At 41.7% G+C, this 18,293-nt stretch overlaps 1 protein-coding gene across 2 annotated transcripts; it reads right to left on the bottom strand.

Annotated features, from left to right (window-relative positions):
* Positions 1-1,090: 1,090 nt before the first annotated feature.
* ptbp2a (polypyrimidine tract binding protein 2a) lies at positions 1,091-15,642 on the bottom strand. 2 transcript variants are annotated; one of them, XM_071415016.1, is made up of 13 exons: positions 15,548-15,642; positions 14,552-14,579; positions 13,193-13,259; positions 11,335-11,516; positions 10,599-10,895; positions 10,258-10,368; positions 9,646-9,859; positions 7,099-7,214; positions 4,429-4,462; positions 3,858-3,950; positions 3,373-3,589; positions 3,007-3,084; positions 1,091-2,804 (listed from the first exon to the last, which is right to left on the bottom strand). In XM_071415016.1, the coding sequence occupies exons 1-13, from the start codon at positions 15,553-15,555 to the stop codon at positions 2,675-2,677; spliced, it is 1,575 nt and encodes a 524-aa protein (XP_071271117.1). In that variant the 5' UTR covers positions 15,556-15,642; the 3' UTR covers positions 1,091-2,674. The 2 variants fall into 2 exon arrangements, with proteins under 2 accessions (XP_071271117.1, XP_071271118.1); XM_071415017.1 differs by having other exon boundaries at positions 9,658-9,859.
* Between the last annotated feature and the right edge of the window lie 2,651 nt (positions 15,643-18,293).

Raw genomic sequence — 18,293 nt, 5'->3', positions numbered from 1 at the left:
CATAATTGGAACTTGCACAGGACAGAGTAACACTATATTCAACTCCAACAAGAACTTCTTAGCCACACCTTTCAGTGGGGGAAAAAAATAGAACAGCTCCCGTCTTGTTGACTGGGTGATGGAGAGTGGATACAGATGTCTCGTGATGCATTGGGGCTAGACGAGCTATTGATTCGGTCTGGGTCGTCCGCTCGCTGATTTATCATGTATTTTCTGTTTATAAAGGTAGATGGAGAACACAAGCGCTTTCATTTAAGTGTGCAAAATAACAGCAGCGTGGACTGGGAGTACCGGTATGGTGGTAGTCAATCTAGGACTAGGCCATGATGAATCACACCGGCCCCGCGGTTCAACTCCAGAGCGGGGCTGGAGAATCGTCTTCATCAGACAGTCACAGACAGGGCGTCCATCATTGTACAGCCCATGCCAATGAACTGACTCAATAACGCCACTGCAAACACAGCAGCCACTGGTCAAGTAGAGAAATGCGTTGAGACTATAATAAACAGACTGCCATAGACTAGACATTAAAACATTTCATGACCAGAAACATGAGTTATTGGTCAATGGATGTTAGACATGCTTTCCCCCCCTATGGCCTCAGAATGGAATGATATTACACAGATTACTCCAGAGATGGTAGTAAGTGACAGTCTACCCACACACAGCATGTTAGTTGGAGCGTAAGGTCTAGATAAAATGGTGGCATTGGATTAGTGCAATATGTAGCTAATTCCAGTGGTTATGAGCATTTAGTGACAGATGCCCCTACAGAGCAGAAAGAGAAGACTATATATGGATTTAAAACAGTGTGCGCCCCAGAGACTGGTTAGTGTATTAGATCTACAGGAAGAGGAGACAGAACAAGTTCAAAACCAGGGGGTTTAATCTGCCAGAAGCAAACTTCAAATTGTTCATTTATTTTGTTCAGATAATTGAATTAGGCCTATTTTGAGCTTTAGTATCCCCATTTGTTTTGGTGCCTTTCCTTTCCCACCCTGGGACAAAATATAACTGATATCAGAAACCTAGTGAAGTGAGACCGGAGAAGAAAGATGAGCAAGCTGTAGACAGAGACAGAAGAGGTGAATACAGACCTACAGAAGAGTTTATTGACCATGCTACACAGGTAAAGCAAAGTACACACAAGAGAGAAGATAAAGTGGAGAAGAAAAAAATCTCAAAACTACTAAGTCAGACCAAATCTCCCGACTTTGTTAGAAAATTATTTTAATTGTGCCGCTTCCAAACTATATCTGAATATTACATTTCTAGAGCTGTAAAAATGTAACTGATAGAAAATATACATGACTTCTCTTGAAAAACAGAATCTCGTTTTCTAGAAAGTTGAGGTTGTGGGATTCATCAAACAATTGTGGGTATTACATGTATATCAGCTTAAAATAACCATAGAAGGAATGAAGGTTGTTGATTCTGAATCAGGTCCTGTATCTTATTTGTTCAGATATACAAAATATATCAGCGGTTCACTAAAATATTGTTCCTTTCCTTGGCGATGCGATGTAAATTAAAACTAAGGCACATACACTTTGGTCCCAAACTTCATCAGTAAACTGCAACACGTTGACGTCACTACAGATACTCTTCTATTAGCCTCTTCCAACGCATGCAACAGCAGATTTTTTGTAACACTTTATTGGAACTGTACTTCATAATATTGCCATGACATTTGTTTCATCATCTGTAGGACAATGACAGTTATGAAGTACAGTTCAAATGAATAAAGTACTACCAACTTTTAATTCCAATAACTAGACCAGGCAGTACATGCTTAGGAAACCACTCAACTTCTACCATTGTACATTTAAAAAAAAAAAAGAGGTAAGGAAAACTAACATCTAAAGAACAGCAACATTGACTATTTTAGTAAATGGATGACTTGTGGAAACAAAAACAGTTAAAATGATCACACAGATGGAAACTTGGATTAAATCTGCATTGTTGGTTGTCTGTTCGCAAGAAACCTCAAGCATGGTTGTCCAAATTAGCACAAAAAATGGTTGTAAAAAGACTAATTCAACTTCAATCTCATATGGTTCCCCACTCCACAACAACTATAGTGACTTTAACTAAATAAAATCCTGCACAAATTCAACACCTGCAACTGAAAAGGAGAAGCTTTTTGGGTGGCAGAAGTTCAAACTGCACAGTCACATGGGAGAACATAAATCATGTTTTAAACAAATCTTACACATCAAAATTAATGTGCCTCAAAATCTGACTGCAGGGATTCGTGTAAATATTTAAATGTAAAAAGTTGATATTGTCAGGTAAGGCACATATCTTATGTAACTAATCATAATAGACGCCAAAGTCCATTTATCCACCCTTCATAATAAGAAGATGGAAAAAGGAAATGGTTTGCCTATCATACAAATGGAATATGGGACTTACACAGGGGTTAGGTGAAGGGGGTAAAATGTCCTCCAAAACATACAAGTACAACAACTTATTTTTTTTAATACACATTTTAGTTTCTGGTTCTCTCTGAAGGAATGACTGATAACACGTAGAAAGAAAAAATAGAAAGAACTACAATGAGGTCAAAATGTGGTCCCCCAGTCCGGAAAGAGTGAACAGGATAAACGAACGGCAGCCAAAAGCCATTTGGAAACAGAAAGCGATGGATGTTGTGGAGGATCATTATGCTGGTTTAGATGGAGGATTTGGAGAAGGACACTCTCAGGTGGTGGTTGTCACCCATGTTGTAGTTGTGGAGGTCGATCAGACCCTGGATGGCCTCTTCCACCGTCGACATCTGGAGCAGCGCCATTTTGTGATCCCTGGGAAGAAGAATTGATATTATCCTCTGCTCTCAAAAAGCCCACAGAACACACAAACATGCACATATTTGAGTTACACAGGGTCAGTCAGTGTAGCACCCTGCAGCTAGCCACAGAGCCAAAGAAATTAATTCACAACCAAATCAAGAACAACTGTAGCGCAGTTACGTTATTATAGCGGTAAGGAGAAAAAAATACTTACTGGAAAAACTTGAATGCGTTCACAGTGCCCCCGGCGTTGGAGAACAGTAGTCTCAGGTCTTCTTCAGTTACGTCCGTTCTGTCGAAACACGTGAACTTAGCATTCCAACAAAAGACAGCCAACCCAGACCATAGGGTTCCCTTTACTTTCTTTCCAGGTATAGACGTTGCCCTTACCACAGATCTGGGATCAGATTACCCTCCCCAAAATCCGTTGAGTGAGAAACCGCAAAACTGACCTTGGATCAGGGGCTACACTAACAGACCGATGCAGGAGCTGCTTACCATGTCCAAATCCCAACAATAACCATTATGAGCCAATATAGACAACTGAGTGTCTAGTCTAGGGGCCATGACATAGACTTACGGGATGTTGGAGAGGTGGAGGGTGGTGGAGGGAGGGAAGATGTTCTGAAAGTTCTTGGAGCCGGGCTTCTTGAAGCGGTGCAGGGGGGAGTTGGTGAAGTCCTTGGTAAGGCCCTGGTCATCCAGTCCATCCCTGGGCAGCTGCACTGAGGTGTGCTTGGACAGAGCCACCCTGATGACCTTCCCATACATCTTCTGACCGTTCAGGTGACTCATCGCTGGAAGCAGATTGGATTTGTATTAAGTGTGTATGGTTTGTTTTATCCAGCTGTAATGTTCCCGAAAACAAATGCCCATGTGAGGACGTTTATCCGATCCAATTTTAGTTCATTTAACATTTATTTATCCAGTTTACATCAGGAAAATAAAACAAATATTCTTATTTGCCACTTGAGAACATGGGAAACGGAATAATATTTAAAATCATTTTTAAGTCAGCCGGTTAACATGAGAGTTGACAGTTGGGGAAATGGAGGAGAATCTTACCTAGCTGGGCTTGACTGGCATCGGCCATCTGTATCAGAGCACTGTCCTTCTTATTGTAAAGAATCTTCACCCTCTGGGTGTCCCCATAGACCCCTGTGTTAAAGCCATGAGCAGACGAGAGGAGGGCGAGGAGGAAGAGGAGACAGTGAGGAAAACAGTTAGCGCTGGAGAAAGAGGGAAGGTTTAGGCAAGACAGAGAGAGAAAGGGGCTAGATAGAGACAGTAGGCTTGAGATCATTCATCAGAATTAAATGGAGGCGTGTGTCTGTAAAGGTCAGACAGAGAAACCATCAAATAGAGAAGTTAACAAGCTCTGTGAGATGTTTAGCCAATCAAACTACAGTACATGCCAAATCAATTTACCATGCATTTGAACAAATCTATGGATGGATCAATTTCAATAGCCGAAACGAGAGATTGAGAGAGATAACCAAACCAATGTAACAGAATAACCTATTCCTAAAAACTACAAGCCAAACCAGTTACAGTGTAAGGAAATAAAATTAAAATGTCTCAACAGAAATAAGCAACAACAAAAGAAGAGAGCGGTAGAGAGCTAACAATAACATACCGAAGAGAGTAAACAGACTTTGGGGCGTAACCATCTTTAGAAGGAGAGAAGAGCAAGCAGCGGAAGACAGGTAGAGAGGTAGAAGAGTCGGAGCGGAGGTAGAGAGCGTAGCGGAGATGGACAGATCATCCATAACGGAGGAGGGTGGTTTCCCGTAGAATGGTGAAGGTGGTCATGGAGTATGGTTCAGTTAATTTGGGGATAAGGTTGGTCCAAGGGAACGGGTTGGTTTTGTTCAAGCACCAATCATGAACAGTGGGGTTACAGTGATGGATGAAGCAAGGGGAATAGATGGGGGAGAGCGAGAGAGATATAGAGAGAGAGATAGAGAGAGAGGGGTGGGAGGGAGGAGGAGCAAATGCAAATATTAAAACAAAGTGAGGGAGGGGGACAAAAATAAATACAGGTCAGTACACTGGAAATGCAGGAGTTTGGTCAGAAAATGGCCGGTTCATGTACTTAGTCAGAACTAAACAAGCAAATAAATTGTGCCAAATGTAATCACCCCCTGGACAAACATGGGTAAGGTACATTCAATGTCAAATCATAATCACACCATAATCATAGGAGTAATAGCCTCGCAATGAAGAAACAGAGTACATGCAGTAGGGCTAAAGCTTGAAGCTCAGGGCCCAGTTTCAAAAGGTATCTATCCGGATAGGATTAAATAGAACGGGAATTCCCATTCAAGTCAATAATTGGTCTGTTCTATTTCTATGCATTTAATCCTATCCGATAGGCAAAATCCAGATGGATAACTTTTTTAAAAACGGGGCCAAGGAGATTTCAGATGAAATGTGTTAAAGAGTATGAAGTGAATCAAATTTGTCCAAAGACCATGCACTCAAATCTTGAGACAACAGACATGAAACCACCTGAGTTATGGCATTCAGCAATCATGTTTGGCCCCACAGACCAGTACCAGTCAAAGGTCTGGACATAGCAACTCAAGGGTTATCCCTTTATTTTTACTATTTTCTCCATTGTAGAATAATAGCAACCAAAAAAAGTGTTAAAACAAAATCGAAATATATTTAATATTTAAAATTGTTCAAAGTAGCCACCCTTGGCATTCTCTCAACCAGCGTCATGAGGTAGTCAACTGGAAAGCATTTCATTTAACAGGTGTGGCAGTTAATTTGTGGAATTTCTTTTCTTCTTAATGCGTTTGAGCCAATCACTTGTGTTGTGACAAGGTAGGGGTGGTATACAGAAGATAGCCGTATTTGGTAAAAGACCAAGTCCATATTATGGCAAGAACAGCTCAAATAAGCAAAGAGAAACGACAGTCCATCATGTCTTTAAGACATGGTCAGTCAATTCGAAAAATTTCAGTCGCAAAAACCATCAAGCACTATGATGAAACTGGCTCTCATGAGGACTTGCTTCAGAGTTCAAGTAACAGACACATCTCAACATCAACAGAGGCGTGAGTGCATCAAGCCTTCATGGTCAAATTGCTGCAAAGAAACCACTACCAAAGGACACCAATAAAAAGAGATTTGCTTGGGCCAAGAAACACGTGCAATGGACATTAGACTGGTGGTCCTTTTGTCTGATGAGTCCAAATTTGAGATATTTGGTTCCAACCACCGTGTCTTTGGGAGACGCAGAGTATGTGAACGGATGCTCTCCGCATGTGAAGCATGGAGGAGGTGGTGTGATGGTGTGGGGATGCTTTATTGAGAATTCAAGGCACACTTAACCAGCATGGCGACCACAGCATTCTGCAGCAATAAACAATCCATCTGGTTTGCGCTTAGTGGGACTATAATTTGTTTTTCAACAGAACAATGACCCAACACACACCTCCAGGCTGTGTAAGAGCTATTTGACAGGGGAGAGTGATGGAGTGCTGCATCAGATGACCTGGCCTCCACAATCACCCGACCTCATCCCAATTGGATTGTTTGAGATGAGTTGGACCACAGAGTGAAGGAAAAGCAGCCAACAAGTGCTCAGCATATGTGGGAACTCCTTCAAGACTGCTGGAAAAGCATTCCTCATTAAGCTGGTTGAGAAAATGCCACAAGTGTGCAAAGCTGTCATCTAGGCAAAGGGTGGTTTGTTTAACACTTTTTTGGTTACTACATGATTCCATACGTGTCATTTCATAGTTTTGATGTCTTCACTATTATTCTACAATGTAAAAAATAAAGAAAAACCCTTGAATGAGTAGGTGTCCAAACTTTTGACTGGTACTATACATGTTGAGAGTGTGGGAAGTAATAACAGAGTCATAGTATCTGAAATATAAGATCCTCTCCATAGAGATTTCATACGAGACAGGCAGACAGAGAGATCAAGTTAGGAGAGGAGAGCAGAGAGGAAAGAGATGGTTACGTTTCAGTTCAGTATGGCAAAATGAGAAGGAAGGAGAGAATAGCAGTGAGAGTGATTCAGACAATACAAAGTCATCATAAGATCTTTCATATGAGCCAGAGAGGAAAGCTTAGAGAAAACTAGAGCCCCCCCCTCCCCCTTTCCCCCCCTAGTCTTTGAAGAGAGCGAGAGGGGCTCAGTCTGCACTGGCAGACTTGGACATCATGGAGGCAGAGAGAGCGAGAAAGAGGGAAAGAGGACAATAGACAATAGAAACAAGAGCATGTGTGTTAGGCGTGTGAGAGGGGTTAGGTCCATGTCTGGATGGGAAGGTAGAACAGTACTGACCTCTTCATTGAGGTTGGAGGCCAGGAGCACGCCGCTGGAGCCAGAGTGACCAGACAGAGCCACCCTCCCTGCAGCAGCAGCCGCCGCCGCCGCAGCATTCAGCGGGCTCAGGGCACCTGGAGAGAGGTCAGAGGTTAGAGCAGGGGTTGAAATATATATATATATATTTTTTTACATTGTATTTATTTTTTACGCTGTCCTTAGAGTACCAGAGAAAGTAGTGCGTTCTGTCAATATAGCTGGTAAAATAATGGTTCATAAACAACTCAAAGGGGGGCCTTGCAAAATCTGATTTTTTAAAATAAATATTTCATATCTTCCCAAATTATGTTCTCAGTTTTATGTCTTGGTCTTAGATTTGTTTTTCACTCTCAAAATTGTTCCTAGAGAAACCAGGAAATTGAATGTTCTGCGTCCATGTCAACGGTTAAATCACATCAGGACACGTTTTCTTAGGGTCTGGAAGAAAACAGTACCAGTCAAAAGTTTGGACACCTACTCATTCAAGGGTTTTTCTTTATTTTGACTATTTTCTACATTGTATAATAATAGTGAAGACAGAACTATGAAATATCACATATGGAATCATGTAGTAACCAAAAAAAGTTAAATCAAAATATATTTTACATTTGAGATTCTTCAAAGTAGCCACTATTGCCTTGATGACAGCTTTGCACACTCTTGGCATTCTCTCAACCAGCTTTCCAACAGCCTTGAAGGAGTTCCCACATATGGTCCCGTGTGGCTCAGTTGGTAGAGCATGGCGCTTGCAACGCCAGGGTTGTTGGTTCAATTCCCACGGGGGTACCAGGATGAATATGTATGAACTTTCCAATTTGTAAGTCGCTCTGGATAAGAGCGTCTGCTAAATGACTTAAATGAAATAAATGAAATATGCTGAGTAGGTGTCCAAACTTGACTGGTACTCTATTTTTTGTGCAATTTCCCTTTAATAGCGCATCTAGCGGGTGAGGAATGTGCCGACGTGCATGCATAGCGATGGTTCTGCATTGCCGCTGCCCATTTCATGGCAAAGTTTGCAAATAACAAATTATAGATACAAATGATATACATACTCATGATATACTGCTGCCAGGTAAGCCTACTTTGCAGTTAACGGTTAATTGAGGAGATTGAGGAAAACATTTCTGTCAACCCACAAGACAGTTATCACATCAACTGGCTTCACGCACACACCACACAGATAGACGGGCAATATTACAGATAGCCACTATTGGCTTAAAAAGCTTAAGCTAACACTAACTATGGTGGGATAATGTCAATGTTGCGTTGATTAGATAGTAGCTGGGAGCTTGAGGTGTCTGATTTGTTTATGACAGTTTGCGGTGGGAACATGTGAATTGCATGGCAAGCTACTCACAGGTGGGCTGCGAGCTACTGTTAGTTCGCGGCCGACCTGTTGGAGAATACTGGGTTAGAGGGATCAGGACTTAGACCCAACAAGAGCCCGAGGGCTCATTTGGCTCACCCAGGGCCCAGTGTGGGTGGAGACTTCACTTTAGGACCAATGGAATGGTCTAAGATGTGCAAACCCCACCCACCCAGAGCCCCGGTTGTGGTAAAACTGGCACAACCAGTCCAGCAAGAGTGATTCCACCTGACACTGGACATTAGGCTTGGGCGATATTCCGTGTATTCTCGAAATACAGGCGTCCCAGATGCATAACTTAGTTGGTAGAGCGTGTCGCTTGCAACGCCAGGGTTGTGGGTTCATTTCCCATGGGGGATCAGTTAAAACATGCATGCACCCACTACGTAAGTCACTGAATAAGAGTGTCTGCTAAATTACTAAAATGTAAATGTATGGTTTACAATGTTAGCTATACCACTGCTTATAATGCCACTGTGGGCTCCCGAGTGGCACAGCGGTCTAAGGCACTGCATCTCAGTGCAAGAGGCGTTACTACAGTCCCTGGTTCGAATGCAGGCTGAATCACATCCGGCCATGATTGGGAGTCCCATAGGGCGGCGCACAATTGTCCCAGTGTCGTCCTGGTTTGGGGTAGGCCGTCATTGTAAATAAGAAATTGTTCATGACTGACTTGCCTAGTTAAATAAAGATTAAATATAGTTATTTTTATTCTAACTTTAAGAAATAGAAAATGTGTCAAATAAATTACATCCAGCTCAGGTCTCAAGCTATGCATTTGGTTTGCTAACTTGCAAGTGGATATATAAAGATCAAGCTTCTTCGTTACATCATAGACATTCAATCCCCTCCCGGATCAACAGATCCCTGTTGCCTAAAATGTTTTGTGTTAAATAAATACATCTAAATAGCACCCCTTGTGTGCAACTCCGGTAATACCGTGTACAGAAAATCTGGATACCGCCCAACCCTACTGGACATAGGAGATGGATGAAATTGACAGACATGAGCAGAGATAGACAAATAGACCCACAACACCAGAGATATAGAAAGCAGAGCTAGTCCCCTAACCAGTGTTGAGCTTCCAACACCTCCCAACCCCAAGAGCCCCAAAGAAGACATTAAGAGGAAAGAGAAAGGAAAAGAGAGGGATCTACCTGGGATCTTACCAAGCAGAGAGTTGGAGTCCTTGCCTTGAAAGGCAGCAGCCATGTTGGGGTCCATGGCAGGCTGTCCGTCCCCTGCAGGGAGCTCTGGCCGGGTGTAGTCACGGCTCTTGTCGTTGTTGTACTTGACGTTCAGGTTGACCAGCTTGGAGTAATCGATGCGGAGCGTGCAGCACGAGTTGTAGATGTTCTGACCATCCAGGGCCTGAGTAAGAATGGAAACGAGTTTCAGGTTTATTTGCACGTGGAAACCTTACTCAGCAGTGCTCTCACAATATAAATGGTGAGAAGTGTACAAATACACCAACGAGTAATGAAATTGTACAACTCAGTTAATTTCACGGTCCCGTGTGGCCCAGTTGGTAGAGCATGGCACTTGCAACACCAGGGTTGGGGGTTTGATTCCCACAGGGGACCAGTACGAAAATGTATACACTCACTAAAGTCGTTCTGGATAAGAGCGCCTGCCGAATTACTAAAACGTAATTATGAACTCTTGAAGTGCTATGAGAGGTCTGCTCGGGGTATCACAGTCTCTCTTACCCTGTGGTTCTTAGAAAAACGCTCTATCATACCTATGTATTTATTATCATCACTACTCACAATTTTGGCTTGCTGTGCGGTAGATGGGTCGTTGAACTGCAGCAGGGCCTGGAACTGATTGTTCTTGGTGAATGTGATTATCTTCATGACCGTGCCGAACTTTGAGAAGATCTAACAGACGGAAAAACAGGAAATGTGTTTAAAATACATCAACATACCTGATGTTTTACTATCAGACATAATATTAAACCACCAAAAAATAAACTAATTTCTGCAACGAGATAAGGGCAGACGAGGTAGTGGTCAACTATGTACAAAAAAATGGAGCATACCCACAAGAAAATGTATATTGCATTCATAAATCTGCTCTCCGACACAAAAATGTGAAGTTGTGAGGGTACCTGCTGCAACACATCCAGAGTGACTGGGTAGAACATGTTGTCGATGATTATTCTGAGCACAGGGCTGGATGCAGCTGTTAGAGCCAGATCTGAACCCGATGTAGGGGTACCGCCTCCTTGGACCGCTGACACCGCCTGCAGGACCGCCTGGGCCCGCTGGTTTCCGGCGTCTGTTTTGAGTTCTTTGTGGTTGGAGTACTGGATGAATACGGGGACGTTACGAACATGCGGTGTCACAGTAGAGTAGTAGTTGACCATGGTAATTGCCGCTTCCTCTGTCCCCAGCTCCAAGAAAGCCTGAGGACCAATGGACAGAAAGAGAAATTAGAGTTCTGTTAGGATATATACCCAATGTCATTCTATGGAGTCTTATGATACAGAAATTATACAGTTATATTCAATTAAACTGAACTTAAACATTTCTGTATTATAAGACAATATACAGGGACACAAAGCAAGGAAACTTAACAATTCACTATGAAAACTTCAACAATGTGACCATGACATTAATTTCAGACAAACACAGCCAATGTTTTCAAATCCCAATGGCAAGTTTGAGAAGGAATACCAATGGATTAAAACACAGGCAATTAGGAATCACTCAGACAAAGAAAGGAATCTAAGGGGCAAGAGCCAAACATCTCCCACTGACCACTCACTGAAAAATAGACATTTGGCAGGACCCGGCAGCGAACAAAATCTAAAACGGCTGCAGAACTGGTCTGGGCCCACTCACCTGGTTTTTCCCCTTCAGAGTCAGGATATTGGTGACCTTCCCGAAAGGTAACCCCAGGGCAATGACCTCCGTTTCTGAAGTTTCGTTGGGCAGTTTTCTGATGTGCAACACACGAGAAGGAGGAGCCTCCATCCTGTCTTCCACTCTCAGTTTTTTACTGTCACTCCCGTTGGACGTACCATCTAGATAGAATAAAATATTACTTTTATTGTCTATTTGTCACAATGTAAATTGGTCTCCTGCTCTGCGCTCAATCTGCCCACCAGAACGCACACAACCAACTTAAGGCGCACAGAATGATTGTGATATAGCCTGGAATCGAACCAGGGTCTGTAGTGATGATTACATCTATAGAAGAAAAGACAGAGGAAAGGGGGGGTGCCTTGTAAGAATTTGCAGACGAGTAGGTAAACCACTACTACAGTCCAAATTATTGGCCAACGTGCAATCATTGGAAAACAAACCGGATGATCTACGAATGAGACTATACTACCAACTGGACATTAAAAACGGTAATATCTTATGTTTCAAAGAGATGTGGCTGAACGACGACACGGATAACACAGAGCTGGCTAGCTTCTCCGTGCCTCGACAGAGCAGCTACATCTGGTAAAACGAGGGGCAGGGGTGTGTGTCTATTTGACAATAACTGCTGGTTCGTGTCTAATATTAAAGAAGTCTTGAGGTATTGCTCGCCTAAGGTAGAATACCACCACCACTTTACCTCATTTCTACCAGCAAGTCACACGTGCAACCAAAGGAGAGGGGGGAAAAAATATACAATAATAAATAAAAACTCTGGATGACCTTTACTCCACACACACAGACACGCAAGGCTCTCCATTTGGCATATCTGACCATAATTATATCCTCCTGATTCCGGGTTACAAGAAAAAACGCGAAGGGGGCACGGCAACACCTTTCCCCCCGCCGCAGACTTAAATGATTGGGCATGGGTCCCCAGATCCTCAAAGTTCTGCATCTGACCGCAAGGCGATACAGGGGGCAGTGCGTACGGCCCAGTACTTCACCGGGGCCAAGCTTCCTGACATCCAGGACCTATATACACTAAGCAGTGTCAGAGGAAGGCCCAAAAAAATTTTCAAAGACCCCCGTCACCCAGGTCATAGACGGTTCCCTATGCTACCGCACGGCAAGCGGTACCGGAACGCCAAGTCTAGGACCAAAAGGCCCCTCAACAGCTTCTACCCCCAAGCCATAAGTGCTGAACAATAAATAAAATGGCCAAACGGAGTATTTACATTGAACCCCCACCCCCTGTATATAGCCCTGTTACTGTTATGTAATTTTCTTGATAGTTTTTGATGCGATTAAAAAAAAAAACATTTTATTAACTCCATTTCTTGAACTGCATTGCTGGTTAATGGCTTGTAAAGTAAGCATTTCACATTAAGGTCTACACCTGTTGTACCGCATGTGACAAAATTTGATGTTGAGGATTTCAAGATATGGATTTGGACCTGTGGAAAAGAAAATTAAGAATAAAGGGAGCAATACAGTAGCTTTCTCAGGCTACTATATTTTCTCTCTAAGGCATTACAGCAATGCTCTGAAGAGATATAGCCTATTGAAATGCACAGCAGGCAGCATCTCTATTCCAATCACATGCAAGCATGTGTGTGTGTGCCCACCTACAGAGGCGCACTAGGTTTATCAGATACTGAAACACCTCCCGTGAGGAAGACATCCACTAATACCGCCGTTCAACTTTCAAACATTCATTAATCCTTTCATTTATTTTAATGCCGGTGGACACCGACCAAATGACGTATGCAAATTCCATTAAGAGAGGGCTGGCAAAGAGAAGATATTTTTTTTTAGGACCACACTAACTTACCACTGATACTGCTCATGTCAGAGCCACTGTTGTAGAGACTGCTTGACAGCAGCTCATCTGATCCTCTCTGGAGAAAGAAAGAAAGGAAACAAAGAGCGAGAAAGAGTGAATGTGAAATAAAGGCATGACTCTCCAAGAAGAGACACCTTGCATTTGCAGTGAGCAGAGCCCCTGAAAGACCACAATGAAATAGCTCTCTCTCTGGACAGTTTGAGGAAACGGAGGGAGGACATAACACCAAGAGTCGCCTCTCATTTAGGTTTTTTTCTAGTGTCGGTCGGTTTAATCTCATGGAGTCTCAAGATATCAGACATGTCATTTCATCTGGAGCTCCCCAGCGCTCCCCGAAGGCTCGGAGCTGTCCTCTGTCCGCTGGGCTGCAGTTGCTGGCTGACGTACTCCGAGCACCGCTAAAACTGACAGATGGGACAACGAGGCCTGGAGCCATTACAGACCCAACTATAGAATAGGCCTGGGTCTTAGTCTTTTTTTCTCTTTTGTCTGCGAGTGAATTTGAACGAAATGTTCTTTATCGCCAACATGTTTTATAGATGTGATAAATTAGATATGGAGTGCTCCCATAGGGCCAGAGTCCACAAATACATTCCAGATAATAAAGTTGTCTTTGACTTAAAATGTGACAACTAGACCTAACTCACACCAGGGCTGGGAATGTTTCTCAAAGCAAAGTTTCTTTTGGACATTAAATATTGATGAAAAACACAGAGGCAAAGCCCAATAATACTATCAAAGGACTGTTTGTTTTTAAGAGTCATTCCTTTAGCAGAAGAGTTAACTTTGTTTTGCACCAGACGGAACTGCGGTTGTTGAACAAACTGGGTTAGGAGGGTACAGGATCAGGATGCATTTATAAAATAACACCTTTCTCCCTAAACAGAATGGACATAAGTTGGTCCTATTTAATTACTGTTGTTCTAATATCATAAAAGCTAGAAATTACAATTTGAAATGTAGCCTCATCTTTCTTATCCAATAACACATGCTCTCTCAATAGTAGTAGGCTACATTTAGGATTCTGTGTGCAGATTCTGACTTGAAAAGCTGTGCCATGTACACAAAGGACTTTAGTTTGTATTAATTGTAGTAAATGGGTGTGTTGCAAATTTGAGTTGTGTGTCCCATGTAAGGTATCTGCCCACAAAGTATAACATAGGTGTCTAAAACTGGATGGAGGCAAACCTTGACCAATGTGTTAATCGGGATGTAGTTAGCCTAATGTAACAACTAAGCTGGTTAAGAAAAATGAGTTTTGCATTGCCATAGTAATGAGAGAGAATTTTAGATGTTTCCAAGCATCTATAACCATTGACATAGAGAGGGCACTGGACTGAGGCTTACCTTTACGCCAACTGCAACATCTCCAATACTGAAAAAGAGAGGGAATATACTGATTAGCTAAGCATAATCTTTCCACAATACAGAGCATGCTGCTTATCTAGCTAGCTACAGTTCAACTGGCTAGTTAGTTAACTCGCGGGATAGAGACGGTAGCTAGCCAGCTAATGTCACCTAGTAACAGTAACGTTATTAGCAGATACTTTATGTGCAGCACAGTCACCCAACAAGCTAACGTTAGTAACGGTATGTTCTAGTAGATTCGAGCTTGCTAGCTAGCATAGGAAGTTAGCAAACGCTAGCCAGATAGCTAACGTTACCCATGGTAAGATGCGCAACTTAGCTGGCTAGTGCCGTGGCTATCTACAAAAAGAAAACCAGACGTTTCTTTCCACAAGCACATAGTTATAACATGTTGATTATCTGACCACATATAAAAGGGGAAACATGTATGGCAATTCAAGTTAACCAGGATTTATTTTTAGCTAACGTTAAACGGTGTTGACGACTTCTACTTTGAGTTGATAGCTAGCTAACGTTAGCTAGTTAGCTAGATTTCCGATCAACAAAGGATTCAATGAATGATCAACGCACAAGCGAGGACGACACACCCTCGCATGGAATACTATCCAGAGCTAGTTAGCTAACGTTGGACTGTGCAATGTATTATTCAGCTATGTATTACCTAACGTAAGTTAGCTAACATTAGCAGGCTACTAAACAGTTTCGGAAACAAAATATACTTTGTTTACGTAGCTACCGTTAGCTAAATAGGTCAAGCTAACTTGCCATCGCTCTCCCAGTTCACTGACATTGGTCAGCCAGGAGTTAGTTAGTAGCTACTAGTAGCTAACCAAGCTAAGGTAACGCTAGCTAGCTAAAACAAACCCTAGCTAGAATCTGACGTTAGCTACTTCACTTTTAATCAACGATATATTGCCGCGCATGATGCATTCATTCAAGAAAACACAAGCTCCGTAGAAGGCCGATTATACATACCCGTCCATTGCCAGAAAATCCTTCTAAACGACACAGTTTTCTGCAATGTTCTCTTGCCAACAACAGAAAACAAAATGGAGGGACTGGAGACCGTGGCGGAAATAGTCGAATAAGGCGGAAATAGTCGAACAAAAAACGTGTTTCGTTTCATGCAGCGTCATGCTTTTTTGTGTTTATTAAAGACGAGAGCATTTTAAGAGATAGTGGTACAACTGTTTTGTATTTTATAGTGGCTTTAAATTGATGAATTACCATTAAGAAGTCTTCATCATTTGACTTGGCCATTGAGATTTGTTTTGTTATTTAATGTGACTCTGGATTGTGCCTATATCAAACATGGTCATGTCACATGGCTATATTACACACATTGCATGATCACTGTCCTCTGCTGATGGCAAACGGAGTGTTCAATACAACAGACATAAGCTTGCCTTGGCCTTGTTGGTTATTATTTGAGGGTGTTTTCATATAGGCTATCTGTTGTACCATTTATAAATGAAAGCACTTTATGTATCTAGCTATTCCCCCCCATTTGAAGGTGTAATAAGTATTTGGACACATTTGCTTGTAGTGTATTACATTCAGTCAAAGTTTAGTATTTGGTCCCATATCCCTAGCATGCAATGACTACATCAAGCTTGTGACTCTACAAACTTTTTGGATGCATTTGCAATATCTTTTGGTTGTGTTTCAGATTATGTTGAGCCCAATATGAATGGTAAATAATGTAGGCCTATTGTGTCATTTTGGATTCACTTTATTTTAAATAAGAATAGAATGTGAATGCTACCATGATTACAGATAATCATGAATGAATCATGAATAATAATGAGTGAAAAAGTTGCAGATGCACAAAGATCATGATCCCAAAACATGCTAACCTCTCACCATTGTTAACCTCTTACCATAACAGGAAAGGTGGAAGAAAATGGGGGGGCGGTATGATTTTCATGGGTAAACTTAAAAAATTTAAAAACATTAAATACACTATAATATACACTACCAGTTTTAGAATACCTACCCATTCAAGGGTTTTTCTTTATTTTTGCTATTTTCTACATTGTAGAAATAACTATGAAATAACACATATGGAATCATATAGTAACCAAAAAAAGTATTAAACAAATCAAAATTTACTTTATATTTGAGATTCTTCAAATAGCCACCCTTTGTCTAGATGACAGCTTTGCACACTTTTGGCATTCTCTCAACCAGCTTCACCTGAAATGCTATTCCAACAGTCTTGAAGGAGTTCCCATATTATGCTGAGCTCTTGTTGACTGGTCTTCCTTCATTCTGCGGTCCGACTCATACTAAACCATCTCAATTTGGTTGAGGTCGGGGATTGTGGAGGCCAGGTCATCTGATGCATCACTCCATCACTCTCCGTCTTGGTAAAATAACCCTTACACAGCCTGTGTTGAGTGTTGGGTCATTGTCCTGTTGAAAAACATATGATGCTGCCACTAAGCCCAAACCAGATGGGATGGCGTATTTCTGCAGAATGCTGTGGTAGCTATGCTGGTTAAGTGTGCCTTGAATTCTAAATAAATCACAGACAGTGTCACCAGCAAAGCACCCCCACACCATAGCACCTCCTCCTCCATGCTTTACAGTGGGAAATATACATGCAGAGATCATCCGTTCACCCACACCGCGTCTCTCAAAGACACGGCAGTTGGAACCAAACAGACCAAAGGACAAATTTCCACCGCTCTAATGTCTGTTGCTCATGTTTCTTGGACCAAGCAAGTCTATTCTTCTTATCGGTGTCCTTTAGTAGTGGTTTCTTTGCAGCAATTTGACCATGAAGGTCCGGTTCACGCAGTCTCCTCTGAACAGTTGATGTTGAGATGTGTCTGTTACTTGAACTCTGTGAAGCATATTTTTGGGCTGCAATTTCTGAGGCTGGTAACTCTAATGAACTTATCCTCTGCAGCAGAGGTAACTCTGGGTCTTCCTTTCCTGTGGCGGTCCTCATGAGAGCCAGTTTCATCATAGTACTTGATGGTTTTTGCGACTGCACTTGAAGAAATGTTCAAAGTTCTTGAAATGTTCCGAATTGACTGACCTTCATGTCTTAAAGTAATGATGGACTGTCATTTTTCTTTGCTTATTTAAGCTTTTCTTGCCATAATATGGACTTGGTCTTTTACCAAATAGGACTATCTTCTGTATACCCCCCTACCTTGTCACAACACAAGTGATTGGCTCAAATGCATTAAGAAGGAAATAAATTCCACAAATTAACTTTTAACAAGGCACACCTGTTAATTAAAATGCATTCCAGGTGACTACCTCATGGCGCTGGTTGAGAGAATGTCAAGAGTGTGCAAAGCTGTCATCAAGGCGAAGGGTGGCTTTTTGAAGAATCTCAAATATACAATATATTTTGATTTGTTTAACACTTTTTTGGTTACTACATGATTCCACATATGATTCCATATGTGTCTTTACTATTATTATTCAATGTAGAAAATAGTAAAAATAAAGAAAAACCCTTGATGTGTTCTAAAACCTTTGACCGGTAGTGTAAGTGAATTTGTCAGAATACTTATGACATCTTCAAATGAATACAGTGCCTTCAGAAAGTATTGACACCCACATTTTGTTATGTTACAAAGTGGGTTTAATTGATGATTTTGTGTCAACGATCTACACAAAATACTCTGCAATGTCAAACTAGAAGAAAATTCTAACATTGGTACAAAATGTATGAAAAATTAAACTCTAATATATTCGAGTG

The sequence above is a fragment of the Salvelinus alpinus genome, chromosome 8, assembly GCF_045679555.1.
Source record: "Salvelinus alpinus chromosome 8, SLU_Salpinus.1, whole genome shotgun sequence".
Lineage (NCBI taxonomy): Eukaryota > Metazoa > Chordata > Actinopteri > Salmoniformes > Salmonidae > Salvelinus > Salvelinus alpinus.
The sequence above is the reverse complement of the archived record's forward strand: the minus strand, read 5'-3'. Positions and strand labels throughout refer to the sequence as shown.